The following is a 12952-nucleotide window of genomic DNA, read 5'->3' as shown; positions in this document are numbered from 1 at the left end:
TGACCATTACAGAGAATCTGGATTGATGTAAAAGCATATAGGAACTGGGAGGTCCTTTCTGGAAAAAAATGTTGAAACATCTGATATAATTCCCTGAAATTTAGACAAGTGTAGGGACATTTCTAAAAAGAGATTTTCTGCAAGACCTAGGTATTCTGTAGTTGCTGCTTATCCATCCAGAGGGAGTAAGGTGCTGCCTGTGGAACAGACCTTCCTGTAGCAGGAATGGTAGTTTTGCAGAAATGTAGGTGGTGCCCGGAAGGCCCAGAGCCAGCACCCTACCCCTACTGAAACTCCCTCCCCTTCACCTGCCTACGGCTCTGGGAGGGTTTTTTGGTGGGGCAGAGGGTCTGGAATGGAGTCTGCATGCTGGGTGCAGGGTGGTGCAGATTTTGGGAGGGAATTAGGATGTAGGCTCTGGAATGGAGTTTAGGGGCTGAAGGGGTGTGGGAGTGGAAAAGTGGTGAGCGAGAGAGAGTGAGGAAAAGGGATGGGGTGTGAGGGGAGCGTGTGGAGGGCGCCATGCTCACCTGGGGCACTCCCTCTGGCAGTGGCTCCTGGGGAGGACAGTGGTCTTTGTATGCTGATGCCTGACTGCCACCCCTGAATGCTCCCCCAGGTGAACACCTCAGCCTCATCTGCCAGTACCATGAGCTTCCCTCCCCTTCCTGCATGCGTCCCTCAGCCTGTCTGCTGCCCTTGCTTGATTTAAATCCACTGCCACCACCAGCAAGTGCAGCAGGGTGAGAGCAGCTTTCTTCCTGCTCGTTGTACACAGCTGTAGCACATCCCTGTGGCCCTGGCAGGAGGGGGAGCAGGGGATCTGTGTGTGCTGATCCCAATGAGGAGTCCAGGGGAGCCGTGCATGGAGACACCCCCGGGGCCGCAGGGATGTGCTGGCAGCCATGCAGCGGAAGCAGGCAGGAAGCAGCTCTAGCCCTGCTGCACTGTCTGTGGTAGCAGCAAGGGGCCCCCATGTGGTTTTAAATCACCTGGGTGTAGCAAGCAGGGCTAGAGGAGAGACCCAGCCCTGAACTTTGGTGATGCTGGGCCTCAAGCCAGGAATATTCCTGGTGCCCAGGCATCACGGGTCCAAACTCACCTCCTCTGTCCCTGTAGTGACGAAGAGGCACAGAGGGACTTGGTTTGGGGAAATCTTGTCTTTTCCTGTCAGGAGTTGCTCCTACTGCTACGCCACAAATAGGCCAAGCTCCTCCCAGTTCAATGTCCCCTATTTAACGAGTCCTCGCACTTCTCCCTCCATGAAAGAGTGGAATCCCTGAAGACACTGTGCACTGCAGAGAGAAGGGGAATTCTTCTGATGTTGTCAATGAAGGGCAGTTTTCCCCACTCACTTCAATCCCTACCCATATGGACAGGGGCTAAAAACATTAAGTCTGCCAAGTAAGGTCTGTGAGGCAGAGACTGGCTTTTGGTTCTGTGTTTGTACAGTACCTAACACACTGGGGTCTGGGTCTATAACAGGGGCTGCTAGGGACTACTGCTACACAAAGAATAAATAGTGCACCGCTGCTGAAGAATCTCACAAGATCATTTACAGTAAAACATGCAGGAAAATTTTTTTTAAAAAATTCTGATGTTGTTTAGAATCTAGTGTTGTCTACTGTACTTCACTGGGAAACCATAGATAGACCTATAATCCAGAAACTGTCATTCACAGATAGCACATTTCATTGTCCAGATCACTTTTGGTATTTTGATTTGACAGTGTTGAAGGCATTACAGGAAATAAAACCTATACTTTTCTCATTACTCTGGATATCGACATTGGTGAGCTAATGATGATCAAATTCAAATGGGAAGGAACTGCAGTTTGGGCAAATATCTGGGACACTGTTCAGACGATTATTCCTTGGACAAAGGGCAACCGTCAACCAGGACTTATCGTGAAGACAATAAGAGTCAAAGCTGGAGAAACACAGGAAAAGTATGTGTTACGGGAATCAGTCTGTGGAGTAATTAAGAAGCAGTGTGGGTATTGATCTTGAAGGGTCAGAGCAGAGGTGAAAGTAAACTGATATGGCAAGAAATTAATAGCTGGTATGGCGTCTCAGAAAGACACCACACCTACCGTGCAACCTGATCCCCTTCCCCCTTCCAGGTTTCAAGTCCCCTTCCCCCCTCCAGGTTTCAAGCACCCCCATCACCCCAGTTAAATGACAAGGAAAGTGTTCAACAAAATGTTTATTGTACATAGTTTGGCATGAAAGTATATTTTCTACATCAAAAATGAACAAAAGCTTTTTTATGTTTGCAACAGTTATACTATTTTCCAGTGAGTGATATTTAAAAAAATAAAACAGAACTTATTATTTTGAGACAAATCCTGGTGTTTATTATTTCTCCAAACAGGGTCAGGAGATGGGTTGTGGAGGGAAGCTTCTTTTAGGCCAGGGCCCAGTCCCCAGGCAGAAGCCCCTCAGTAGAGTCAGTGGCCTCCAGTTGAGAAATGCAAACAGCAGATCGGTGAGCCTGGTGGATGGCAGCTGTCCGGGGCTGGGCAAAGTGCCTCTCCTGACCATCAGCACCTGTACCCCACCCTGGTAGGAAGGCCTCCCCTTTCCTCTCCACCAGGTTATGGAGAACACAACACGCGGCCACCGCCTCAGGGATGTTGCTCTCCCCCATGTCTAGGCGTGTGAGCAAGCACCAGAATCTGCCTTTTAAACGTCCGAACGCACATTCCACCTGGTTGCGAGCCCGGTTAAGGTGAGCATTAAACTGCTCCTTGCTTGCATCCAGGTGGCCGGTGTAGGGCTTCATCAGCCACGGCATCAGGGGGTAGGCGGCATCAGCCACTATGCACACCGGCATGTGCACCTCCCCAACCGCAAAGTTGTGATGCGGGAAAAATGTTCCTGCCTGAAGCCTCCGGTAGAGGTATGAGTTCCTGAAAATGTGGGCATCATGTGCCCGCCCTGACCACCCAACACAAATGTCAGAAAACTGGCCACGATGGTCGACCAGGGCCTGGAGGACCATAGAAAAGTAGCCCTTTCTGTTAATGAATTGGGCTGCTCGATGGGGCGGTGCACGGATTGGAATGTGTGTCCCATCGAGCATTCCTCCACAATTCGGGAAGCCAAGGGCAGCAAAGCCGGCCATGACGCTGTCCAGATCTGGTAGACAGACGGGCCTGTTGAGCAGCTCCGAATTGATGGCCCTCACCACCTGCAGAACGAGACAGACAACAAAATGTTAGAAGGGGTGCCTTATCTCTTAGGAGGAGAACCCACCACCCACCTTCCCTCTCAAACACCCCAGGAATCCCCTCCTCAGAACTCCCCCCCCAACAATTCAGGGTGAGTGGAGGAGCTCCTTCCCACTCACACTCCACTTTGCCCTTCCTGACAGTCTCCCTTCCCCCCACCCCAAACTGTGACTGTCCCCAGACAATGACTTACCTCCATCAGGATGTATCCAACAGTAGACCTGCCCACTCCAAATTGGTGTCCCACGGAGCAGTAGCTGTTGGGGGTTGCCAGCTTCCAGAGGGCAATGGCGACCCTCTTTTCCACGGGGATAGCGGGCCGCAGGTGGGTGTCTTGCCGTTGCAGAGCAGGGGTGAGCCAGGTACACAGCTCCTGGAAAGTGGTCTTTCGCATCCGGAAGTTGCGTAGCCACTCTTGGTCATCCCAGAGCTGCATAACGAGCCGGTCCCACCAGTCAGAGCTGGTGTCAAGCCTCCAAAAATGCCTGTCCACAAAGAAGTTTGGAGGCAAGGGCAGTGGGGCTGCATGACGGACGATCCCTTCGTACCTTTGGTCTGGGTCCAGATGGGGAAGTAGCCTCATGACTGTGTCATGCAGATGCAGCAACACTTGCAGTATGATGGCGTGGGGCCATCGCCTGCCCAGGGGCAGCTCTGGCTCCATGCCAAAAAAATGGGACTAAAACAGAAAAGCCTCCACACAAAAAACCTGCTGGGGTGTCCCAGGAAGCTGAGCACTCCAAACCAGCACTGCAATGCCTTGCTTACCTCCTAGAGGGACAGCAAAGGCAGCTGCAGAAGCAGAGCAATGGGTGTTCAGGGGCGTCCCTTTAACCACGCGTCTCTGCAAAGGGCAGGCAGCAGCACCCGGAAGGAAATGCTGCCCCCATGGCCTGGCAGAAGCGGTTCCGGGTGGCTTTTAATTTTGAAAGAGCGTCCAGCAGTCAGGACGCTCTTTTTCGAAAAAGTGGATTGATTTTCCTATCCGTGTATTGTAGTCTAGACGCGCTCTTTCGAAAGAGGCTTTTTCGAAAGATACTTTCGAAAGAGGCTTGCAGTCTAGACATAGCCTTAGAGAACTAGCCATTTTAACTAAGGTTAAGTGAGAACAAACAAATTGTCCTACTTTGCAGATGGGTGAAAACCCAGAAGGCACAATGATAGTGACCTTGCTCCCTAGAGATCGTGAAAGACTGCCAATAAAATCTATTGCAGATTGAGGATACCCTTACTACCTGCAGAGTGATAATTCTATGGTGTGAATTTGAAAGAGAAATTAGGCTGAGTGCTTCCAACCTGAAGGAAAAAAGTCATATAAACATTTTCCTGACCAATATGTTCTGTTCCTTTTGCTTTAACTCAAAGCATTTATTTTATAAATATTTTCCTCCTCCCAGAACAGTATCTCCAGCTTGATTCTGTCAAAGTATTAATCCTGAGTTTAGGGCATCTCATGTTGGTATGAAAATGATAATGACCCAGTTCAGTATTGACTTAGCTAAGTAGCTGTGGGATCAAATTAAAGAGTAAGATGCACTGGGCATGACAGAGATATGATTCATCCAGAGCTTTGATAGTTTAAAAAATGTATACAGAATTAAGGATGTTAAGAGGTGGGCATTTAACTACTCGATTGGTCAATAGGCAGCCTGGCTCATTCCCGGCTCGTGCTGGGGGCAGGACCAAACACTGCTGCAGCTCTGCAATTTAAAAGGACGTTAGGAGCCATGGGGGCTTGCTGCCCCGCTCCTACTGCTTTTCAAATTGCAGAGCTGCAGTAGGATTTGGTCCCACACCTGGCACAAGCATGGACTGAGCTGGACTACCTGCACAGCTGGCAGCAGCCCCTGTGTGTGGGGATCTCAACTTCCTGCTGAGATCCCCAGCAGACAGGGGCTGCTTCACGGCAGCAGCCCACCCCCCACCTCTCAGATGTGCTGGGGAGAATTGTGCTGGCACGATCCTCCGGAATAAAGCCCTTTTCCGGAGGATCTCTGAAGCAGATATGGCTGTGTGGGTTAGCACCACAAAACTTGGTGTTTAAATACCCAATGACCTCTGGCATTATTTTCTGTAAATGGAATTGGATGTTGGCACTGAGAATGTTTTAATAGGTGCTGATGAGGTGCTGTTCTCTTGCTATGAAATCTGGAAGTTCAGGGGATCTTAAATAATGCTGTTTCTGAAACAGCTTTGGGGTGAGTGAAAGCTTACTAGGTGTTTCTGAAAGGAAGCACAAGCAATATCAAGGGGAATTATTCCTTTGAAAGTAATGTGGGTGTGTATTTTAAATAATTTATTAAAACTGCCTTGGGGAGACCAAACTGCATGAAATTAATCATTAGCATATTGGGAATTTTAGACTTTAAAATACAGGGAAACACAACCCATATGTTTTGATTAATCTTCCACCTTCCCAGACACTTTAACAAACTGTTGACTGTTTTCATATTACATTTTCCCCATTTTAATAATTTGAAACATTTGTTTGCAATGCTTTCAAGTGCCAGATTTCCCCTTTGTGTGGAAGATGGGGACATGTTTCAGTGGATGCTATTTCAATACTGCTTCTTAGGGTGCATCTACAAGCAGCACTAGCTCAGGATAGTCTATTTTGAAATTTGGCACTGTCTACATAACACCAACTTTCAAAATAGATTGCTATTCTGACAAGTTCTTTAAACCCCATAGAACAAGGTTTACCAGGATGTTGGAATAGAAAGCCCGTTATTTCGACTGCATTTCAAAATAACGAGTGTGCTGTTAAGATGTGGAAAATGCTATTTTGGGATACTGAATGTATCCTGAAATAGTGCTGCTGTCTAGATGTACCCTTAAAGAGCAAAGGAAGGGCATTCAAGGATGAGCATCTGCCTTTGAGACCTCATCCTTACAACCTCAAGAAGTTATTATGGCTGTATTTCTTCAAAGATCTTTTCACTAACATTTCCATCTATTGCTTTTAACATTTCAGAATCACACGTGATAGCAAGAGTGGGAAAACACTAGGGTAGGGTCCAGGCAGCTACTGATGGATCGTTTTTAAACACCTTATTCTCTAACTATCATAAAAGATATAACTGACGTGGTTTAACCCACTAGTGGCCATCAGCATCCTGCCTTTGCTCACATGCCACCACAGATAGTGGCAGAAAGAGCTAAAATGAATGTAATAACAAAGGGGAATTTTTCCTAATGAAGACAAGACTCATGAGAACTGACAGTAACTATGGAAAAAAACTTCAACAATGAATGGTCCTGTAACACCTTAGAAACTAACCTAAAAATATATAGATAGGACCTTTCATTGTTTAAGTTTTTTAGTTACAGACTAACAGGGCTACCCTTTTGAGACTATTAAGTATTGAAGATCAAAAAAACATACAGAAGCAGTAAACTATAATCTAGGACTCACCTACTCCCCTTCTCTAAATACCTTGCTGTCAGATGTACATTAATAATTAAACACAGTTGAAAACAATTGGGTGACTTATTTTTAAAAAGCAGAAAATGGAATTGAAGTCAAGAATACGATAGGAAACAGAACATTTACACAAAGAAATGTTCCAAAAAGGTAACTTATTTTTTGTGTTTTCTATTTAGAATGACATTTTGTTCTCAAAGTGTTGACAACGTGCACCTGCATCCCGCCCAAGAGAAAACTTTCGTGAGATGTGCAAACAGCTCTCGGAGACTAAAGAGAAAATTCAGATGAACAAAGAATATGAAAAAGCTGCCTATCAAGAATAAGTAAAAGCATACACACCTAGTAAAATAGTGCCAGCATTTTAAATGTACTAAGTTAAACAAAAATTTATGTATACTGTGACAGTTCCAGAGGAAAGACATAAATCAAAATTGTATTTTATTTTTGGGATACACCAGTATCCTGAAAAAGGCATTTTGTTTGTCCTTAAAGTTGTTCCCAAACGGACCAGTTTGCGATTTCTTAGTCAATATCATATGTTTAGATCTAAATTTCCTTGAAAGGTGGAAAAATAAAATCTTCTCAATGGAAATGCAAACATAGTTACTTCAAAAGGCTCTTCCTAAAAGCTGCCACTGAACACTGCGCATATTTAAAAAACTGACTCTCTTTAAAAAACAACTTGGTTTCCAACTAGACAACTTGGAACAACAACAGTTTGCTAACTGCAAGGTAGAAAACAATTGTATTAGCCACAAAACAAGTAGTTCACTGAGATAAAAAAATTGACAGGTTTTTTTGGCTCAAATCTGAATACCCTCAGCTAAAGCATAGTTGAATTACTTACTAATGAACTTGATGCTTAAATCGCTTATGGCAAAAATGATCTTATTGAAGAGAAAATTCTCTCACCTACAGAAAATTTGTATGAGTTTTTCAAACAGAATAACATGCTAACATTCAAGAGCTAAGGAGTTATGAAGGTGACAGGCTCATCCTTCTTGTCTGATACCCAAAAGAACATAGAGTGTTATGAGCCAAATAATTGTACCTTTAATAATGTGTTTCATTAAACTTTATTCTGTTGGCAAGTGCTTTGCGAGTCAATGCAGTGACAAATATTTAAAACAAAATTTGCTTGAAAAAAATGCTTAGTGTACAAAAGCACATTCCAGCCGATGGCCCTATTTACACAGCCATGTTGTACTCCTGGGGGCATTCTGTGCCAAAAACGTAACAATTCTGCGCACAGTATTTTACAATTCTGCAAGTTTTGGCAAAATAACATTACATAATAAGATCCTTTTCGATTATTTTGGTAATTTATTTCAAAATACCTGTCAGCAAGTCTGTCTGTCTCACAATACAGACACAAAATTTCCCCTAGGAATAGAGAGTTAAAAGAAATTTCTATGACAGTCCAGTTACGGTTTCTCTTCCCCCCCCTCCCCACTCTTCCAGAGCCAAGCCACGGGGCCTCTTCCCAATACATCTGAGCCTCCTTCCTCCCAGAACCCAGTCATGGGACACCTCCCCTCCAAAATCCTTACATCCCCTCCCCCCAGAACCAAGTCACGGGGACCCTCCTCTTTCCAATATACCTGCGTCTCCTCCCCCCCAGAACCCAGCCACAGGCCCCCCCCCCCACACACCTTTCCAAAATATCCACATCTCCTCCCCTCAGGGCCAAGCCATGGGATCCCCTTTGCCCAGATACCTACATTTCTCTCCATCCAGAACCCAGCCATGCCACCCAGTTCAGAGATGGCCCCTCCTGCCCCAGAGCCCAGAGACCCAGAGAGAAAAAAGAGCCTGATGCTTCATCCCAGGTTTACACAGCACTTCCTGTGCATTGTTGACTCATTCCCCCAAAGCATGCTGGGATCTGCAACTGCCAGGAACCCTTTAGCTCCCTCACTCCTGCTCCCCCAGCAGTATCTTTTGTGTGTGAGCTGGGCTCTGCCACTTCTTGTGGCAGCTAGCACCTCTGCAGCCCATGGCGGGGGAGGGAGAGAAAATTATGCATGCATGTTAGTTTTTGCAAAAACCTGCTTTGCACATGATTTCCCCAGGAGTAATGTTCAGTGAACTTCTGCATTTAAATCTTTTTCACTTTAAAGTTGTGTTTTAGATTAATATTGTCACACCGTAGACTAACATGATTTACAAATTAAATTTGTAAAACTTCAGCCCTCTTCATTACTTTCAGAGACTTCTGAAACTTCAAGATTATGCATTTCCAGTATTTCCTGTATCAATTGAAAATATGGAAAAGTCAGCCCTATATTTTCTCAGATAATTTTTATTTGCAGCTTATGATTGCATGTGGAAAACAGAAAAATAGCATTTTGACACTACATCTGTCATTTGGTTATGCCACAAATCAAGATTTATCATTAAAAGTTTGTTTTTACTACTATGATGTTTAATTTTATTAAAGTCTTTAAAGAATCTGAAATGTTATTTTCAAATACTGAAAATTTATTGCCTTTGGTAGTCACAAGGCCTGAAACAAGCCATATTACACCCAAAATTAGAATTTTTAATTAAAAATGCACAGAAATTATAAGTCAGGAGGAAAGTGAGGATATTGAAAGATGTGGGAAATCAACAATTTAGGCAAACATATCAATCTTTAAAATTAAGGAGCAATTACTAAGAGTGTCCACACTACTAAGTCAAGTAGACTTAAGTTACATGGGTATAACAGTAAATAAATTGCTTTTGTGTGTCTACCCTACAGTCTTTGGGTCAGCAGTGTATGTCCTCACTACCAGAACTTGCATGGAGACAGAGAACAGTGTACTATGGGTACCTCTTCAACTTGCTATCACCGAATACTAGGGCTACGTCTACACTGCAGGGTTTTTGTGCAGAAACCTGTGAAGTGTCCACACCTCAAGTGCACTTTTGTGCAAGTAAATCAACAATAAAACAGCAGAACAGAGGGCTTTTTGCGGTGTAGGTAAACCTCCTTCTACGAGACATAACTCCTTTTTGCACGATAGCTGTTGCACAAAAAGGCATGTGTGGACACTCTGCAGGGGTTTCTAGTGCAAATAGAGCCTATCCGAAAAAGTACAGATGCTCTGATGGCCATTCTGAGCTTTCTTGCGCAAGACCATCCATGCAGTGTGGACGCTCTCTTGCACAAAAGCAATGCTCTTTGAGGTGTGCACAAGAATTTTTCCTCAAACGACTTCTTGCACAAAAACCCTGCAGTGTAAACGCAGCCTAGGTATTTTGGAAAGGGCTTTCAGTGGCTCATGAGGGTAAACAAGTTGTGCAAGGGTGACTGGGAACAAGGTTTCAACATCCCACGACGCAGCTTTCTCTGTCCCATAATTTTATCTGCATCCCGTAATGCGTCAGGCCTCTTTTCAAAAGCCCCTCAAACTCCTGTCTCTGCTATTGCTGTGAGAAGCATGGAACCTGCACAACTCTCCATTATTAGTAGGAGCATTGTGAGCACAATGTGCCTGATCCTCCAGTTTTCACAGAGCTACCAGAGGAGCCACTGGGAACACAACAATTCCGTGGAGGCCAATTTGCAGTGGAACATTGGAACAATTCAAGGGTGTTGTTGGGATTCACAGAGCAGCTGTGAAGGGTGAAGTGACAATTCTGGGCTCAGGACAAGCACAGATTGGTGGGATTGCGTCGTTATGCAGGTAGGGGATGATGAGCATTGGCTGCAGAACTTTGATGCACAAAGCCACATTCCTGGAAATGTCTGCGGAGCTTGCCCCAACCCTGCAGCACAGCCACACCAAAAAGAGAGCTTCTCCGAGGTAGAGGAGTGAGTGGCAATTGCTGGGTGGAAGTTTGCAATCCACGAGTGATTCCCGACAGGCCAGAAGCAATTTGGAATTGCAAAATCCACATGGGCTGGGCCATCAATTGCAGCCTGCTACAAAGGACTGTGCCTCAGAGCAACATGCAGGACATAGTGGATGATTTTGTAGCAATGGGGTTCTCAAACTTTCACATAGTGCTAGGGAAGGAACTTTCAGTGCACGCAGCAGGGTCTACACAGACCAGTGCGTAGCAGCATTAGGGCCACTAACATTTTGTGGTCCCGGGTGCCAAATGTATTTGTGGGCTCCCATGTAGTGTGTATCACGCCCTTCTGAGTGTGAGCCTGGTGTGACAGAACTATAGTATGCCTGGTATTGAGTCTGAGGCATTTTTCATTTTGATCACACACCCTTAAAAGCTTGTATATACTGCTGTACACAGCTTCCTCAGCTCCCAGGTTCTCTCATTGTGCTGTACACCCACGGGGGTTTACCAGTGTCCACAGTGAGCAAGTGACATAGTGATTGGGGAAATGTCCCCTCAGATTTTAGCTCCTTCCTTATCCAGACATTCTATAGCCACGTCTCCAGGACCACCCTATTTCACCAGTCACTGTATGTGGCCCTGGTCTCAGCTCAGCAAAGTCCCACAGCCAGAAGCTATCTGATCAGTTCTGACAAATCCCTTCCCTAGCAGCCATCCTGCCATTTGAGCCATTTGCAAACACTATTTCCTCCAATGAGCAATTACCTCCTAAGAACCTGAAGTCACCTACCTTTCTACTTCATTTCCCATCTACACGCTAGTCTAGTAGCTGGTCACCACCACCTCTCCCCATGTTGGTTTCCCTTTTACCTTGGACATGTTCCCCAGCCTGCTGAGGCTTCTTCCCCCGCCCCCCGTTCCCTTTCCTATTGGTGACCACTGTTCCTTGAGGATAACTCCAGTTTCTTCATCTGCTCCTAGCTTAATGGACCCAGGTACTCAGAGCCACCTGCAGCATCTCCGGCTAGAGCTGTGGGTCTAATTGCCAGAGGCCAGGGTTGGACAACTGCAGTTACTAGCCACAGGAGAGTGGCAATTCCAAGGCTGAGCAGGCTTGAACCTTGCAAAGGCGGCACTTGGGACTCTAAATCCTCAGTGCTGGCCTGAAGCAGCTGCAGACTCTGAAGTTCAGTGCTTCTCTCTGGCCAAGTACCTGAGATGCCCATCACCTGTATCAGGGGCCCCCAATTCCCACACACCATTTAGCTAGCACAGTCATGCAGAAAGTGCAGCTGGAATGATTTTGGAGTCTGGATTCCCAAATCCCTGAGCAGCAGCTCTGCAACCAGTTCACACTATCCCCCTCCTCTAGGAGCATGGGATCCTGCGGAGACAGAGGAATTACCCCGTGTATAACCAGTTCCGCTCAAAGCCTGCTGAAGCGAATCTTTTCACAGGAGCAAAGTGCATTTTATGCTGCACTGGTTTATTATGGTAATAGGAGGGTTTCACATTACCTAGTGAATAATCAACACCTCATGCAGCACTTATCTTTTTCTAAAAGGCAGAGGCCAATTACTAAATTAAACCTGTTTAAATTACAAGGGCTGAAAATACCAGATACTGTACTATGGCTACAAAGGCAGGCACTTCTGAATTTAGTAGGAATATTGGATGTGCATGGAACACAGGATTTATTCCTGCATGGTTACAGAACTGCAATAAAGTGGGACAATTTTCAATTTGTGTGATTGGAGGATATCTGGATCCAGAAAATAACAGAACATGATTGGTCATCACCTACAGCCCCCAGCTTAAACCCTCCAGCACATCATTGATAATCCACAACCTCTCCTGGAAAACGATCCCTCAATCTCACAGGCCTTGGGAGACAGGCTGATCCTCTCCTACAAAAACCCCATAACTGGAAGCAAATCCTTCCCAGCAGCCACTCATCACACCTCAGATACATTCACCTAGGGACCAACCACACTGCCAAATCTGTCTACACATCTATATTAGTGACACCATCACAGGAGTTAACCACATAAGCCACCACATCCGAGGCACATATATCTGCACATCCTCTAAGGCAATGTTTCCCAAATGGTGCTCCGTGGAACCCTGAGGTTCCGTGAAGTGGAACTCGGGGTGCTGCGAAAAAGTTCTGCTCCCCCGCCCCCTGCAGAACCCGTAGGCAGCTCCCATTGGGGCTTGCCAGTGGGGACAGGTTTCTGGGGGCACGCAGCTTTGGCCGCTCCACCCCCACTGTGGCTGCCCCACCTCTGTGCACAGCTCGGACCCGCCCCACCCTGCAGGACTGTCCTGTTCCAGTGCCTTGCCGCTGCCTCCTCCTCGTGTACAGGCGGACGCTTGTACATCACCGCCCCTCCTTCCTCTCCCCCGCTGGGGTCCGGCTGAGGGGCATAGCACTCAGCGCCACGGCAGGAGGGGAAGGGGGGGCAGTGACATATGACAGCACTCAGCGCCCCGCCCCCCTTTCCCTCTGT

General features: G+C 46.2%; 1 protein-coding gene across 6 annotated transcripts in view; it reads left to right on the top strand.

The window, feature by feature from the left end:
• Positions 1 to 9078, top strand: part of LIPC (lipase C, hepatic type) — an 89319-nt gene extending 80241 nt beyond the window's left edge. For 3 of the 6 annotated variants that reach the window (XM_006112462.5, XM_006112463.5, XM_089781996.1), the window contains 2 exons: positions 1730 to 1948; positions 6836 to 7823. In XM_006112462.5, the coding sequence (XP_006112524.1) occupies positions 1730 to 1948; positions 6836 to 6947 (331 nt within the window). In that variant the 3' untranslated portion in view covers positions 6948 to 7823. Of the gene's footprint in view, positions 1 to 1729; positions 1949 to 6835 lie in introns of all 6 variants that reach the window. The other 3 variants (XM_025190032.3, XM_014579003.4, XM_025190040.3) reach the window with 2 other exon arrangements.
• The last annotated feature ends 3874 nt before the right edge of the window (positions 9079 to 12952 follow it).

This window comes from Pelodiscus sinensis, chromosome 14 (genome assembly GCF_052426305.1).
Source record: "Pelodiscus sinensis isolate ZL-2025 chromosome 14, ASM5242630v1, whole genome shotgun sequence".
Classification (NCBI taxonomy): domain Eukaryota; kingdom Metazoa; phylum Chordata; order Testudines; family Trionychidae; genus Pelodiscus; species Pelodiscus sinensis.
Note: the sequence above shows the minus strand (reverse complement) of the source record. Positions and strands in the feature narration are given on the sequence as shown.